The following is a 1777-nucleotide window of genomic DNA, read 5'->3' on the forward strand; positions in this document are numbered from 1 at the left end:
CGCTCTTGGCGAGCGGCTGAACGCAGCCTCATTGGCGAGCGGCTTGGGCGGCGCACAGGCCGCCGCGCAGCTGGGCTCGCTTCTCTCTGGTGTGGGCGGCGCGGCGAGGGCGGCGCAAATGGCTCTCGGGGTCAAAACGCCATCGGCGAATGCGCAATGAGACCTGAGATCATGCCGTGGTGGCCAAACGCTTGTATTGTGTGAAAGGTATTATATAGGAAGTGAGTGCAGTCGGGGAGGGCGAGCCGACCCACCTGCGAACACTAACCTGTGCACACTACGACGATCTGCGTTCCTGTCTCCTTCTGACTCTATCTATATTTACATACATACACACCTCGAGGGACGAGGCTCTCTTCCAAGAGCGTAATAAAAAGCGAAACTGGGGGGGGGGGGGGGACTCCACGTAAAAGTAACACGCTCAACCCACTCAACGTCGCTGGCCCTTCTGGCACCAGCGGGAGCACCGAGCGCGCACCGCCGCGCTCTCCCTCCCCCACGACCTCGCCGCCTGCCAAATCGCCGCGGCCGTCTGCGCCTGCTTCCGGGTATGACTCCGAGCTCGAATTTTCCGACGCTGAGGCGCGGGATAGGGTGGCAGGGGTTGTGCACGACGCAGTGCAGCAGGCTGTGATGCAGTATGGCTATGCCGACGAGCTCTACCAGGCATGGAGGGACGGCGAGATAGGCGAAAAGGACTTGCCGGAGGAGGTGATGGCTATGACTTTGGACCTTTGCGAGAGGTGGCGAGCGGAGCAAGCGCGGTGTAGGCGCGCCCACGCGGCGCAGCGGCTCTCCCGCGACCATAGCCCCTCCCGCAGCCGCAGCCGTAGCCGCAGCCCCAACTCTTGCTGCTCTTCTAGTGTCGGGTAAACCGTAGTGACACCAGGGGTGAGGGGACGGATTGAAGATCCCTCACACCAAGATCGTGCAGGGCGGGGACACATGTCCCTAAATCCCATCTCGTCTCAGAGTTTGACCGTTTTTATTTATTTATTTATCACCGGCACGTTTTGCGCGCCGTCAGCGGACAGGGGGTGCCACTCGCAACCGACTGCCAGCACCAGTCAGCAGCCTCTCGCTAGGCGCAGCGGCCGGGTCCTCTCGTCAGCCCTTCACGGCGTGCCACCGGTTGGAGCATCGCGACGCAGCCGACCGAACCACCCTCTTGCGGTGATCGAGCAGGTCCTGCAGGTCGCGCAGAACCCGCTTCTTGAGCGGGTAGAGGGTTGGCGGAGGCAGCGTGGAAGCGGCCGAGTCGAGCAGCTGCAAGGCCCGCTCGGTGAGGCGGCTCGCCGGGCCGGGCGGGAGCAGCTGTGTGGCAAGACCGGCAAAGCGGAGCGCCGCCGGGATCGCCTCGGCAAGAGCCGCCTCGGCCTGGGCGCCGTCGCGGTTGTTGGCTTCGGGCAGCTTCCCCGCAAAAGCCAGCATCACCGCCAAAGCTTGCTCCACTCTCTCTGCGGCGGCGTCACCCCCGAGCAGCGCTCTCGGGACGGAGTCGCCGCCGCCATCGCCGCCGTCGCAGCAATGCTGGAGGACGTGCCTCAGCCAGAGGCTGGCGGTGGGCGCGAGGCGGAGGAGCGGAGGCAGCGCGGCGGCTGGGAGGCCGAGGAGCACCATCACAGTTGCGTGGACACGCCACAAGCTCGCCGCAGCAGAACCCGGCGCCCCCGCCGGCCGATCTCCGGCTGAAGACGGCGCGAGCCGCGGCAAGAGCGCGGCGGACAGCCGCTGCGAGAGAAGCGGCGAGCAGCTCGCGCCCGTCTCGCGAAGGAGC

At 65.7% G+C, this 1777-nt stretch overlaps 1 protein-coding gene across 1 annotated transcript in view; it reads left to right on the top strand.

The window, feature by feature from the left end:
* The window catches only part of EMIHUDRAFT_116203 (hypothetical protein), a gene marked incomplete at both ends in the record, with an annotated part of 4758 nt that extends 3988 nt beyond the window's left edge, over positions 1-770 (top strand). Inside the window, one exon of the mRNA XM_005776116.1 lies at positions 712-770. Within this exon, the coding sequence (XP_005776173.1) occupies positions 712-770 (59 nt within the window). The remainder of the gene's footprint in view (positions 1-711) is intronic.
* Between the last annotated feature and the right edge of the window lie 1007 nt (positions 771-1777).

Source organism: Emiliania huxleyi (assembly GCF_000372725.1).
Source record: "Emiliania huxleyi CCMP1516 unplaced genomic scaffold EMIHUscaffold_283, whole genome shotgun sequence".
Lineage (NCBI taxonomy): Eukaryota > Haptophyta > Isochrysidales > Noelaerhabdaceae > Emiliania > Emiliania huxleyi.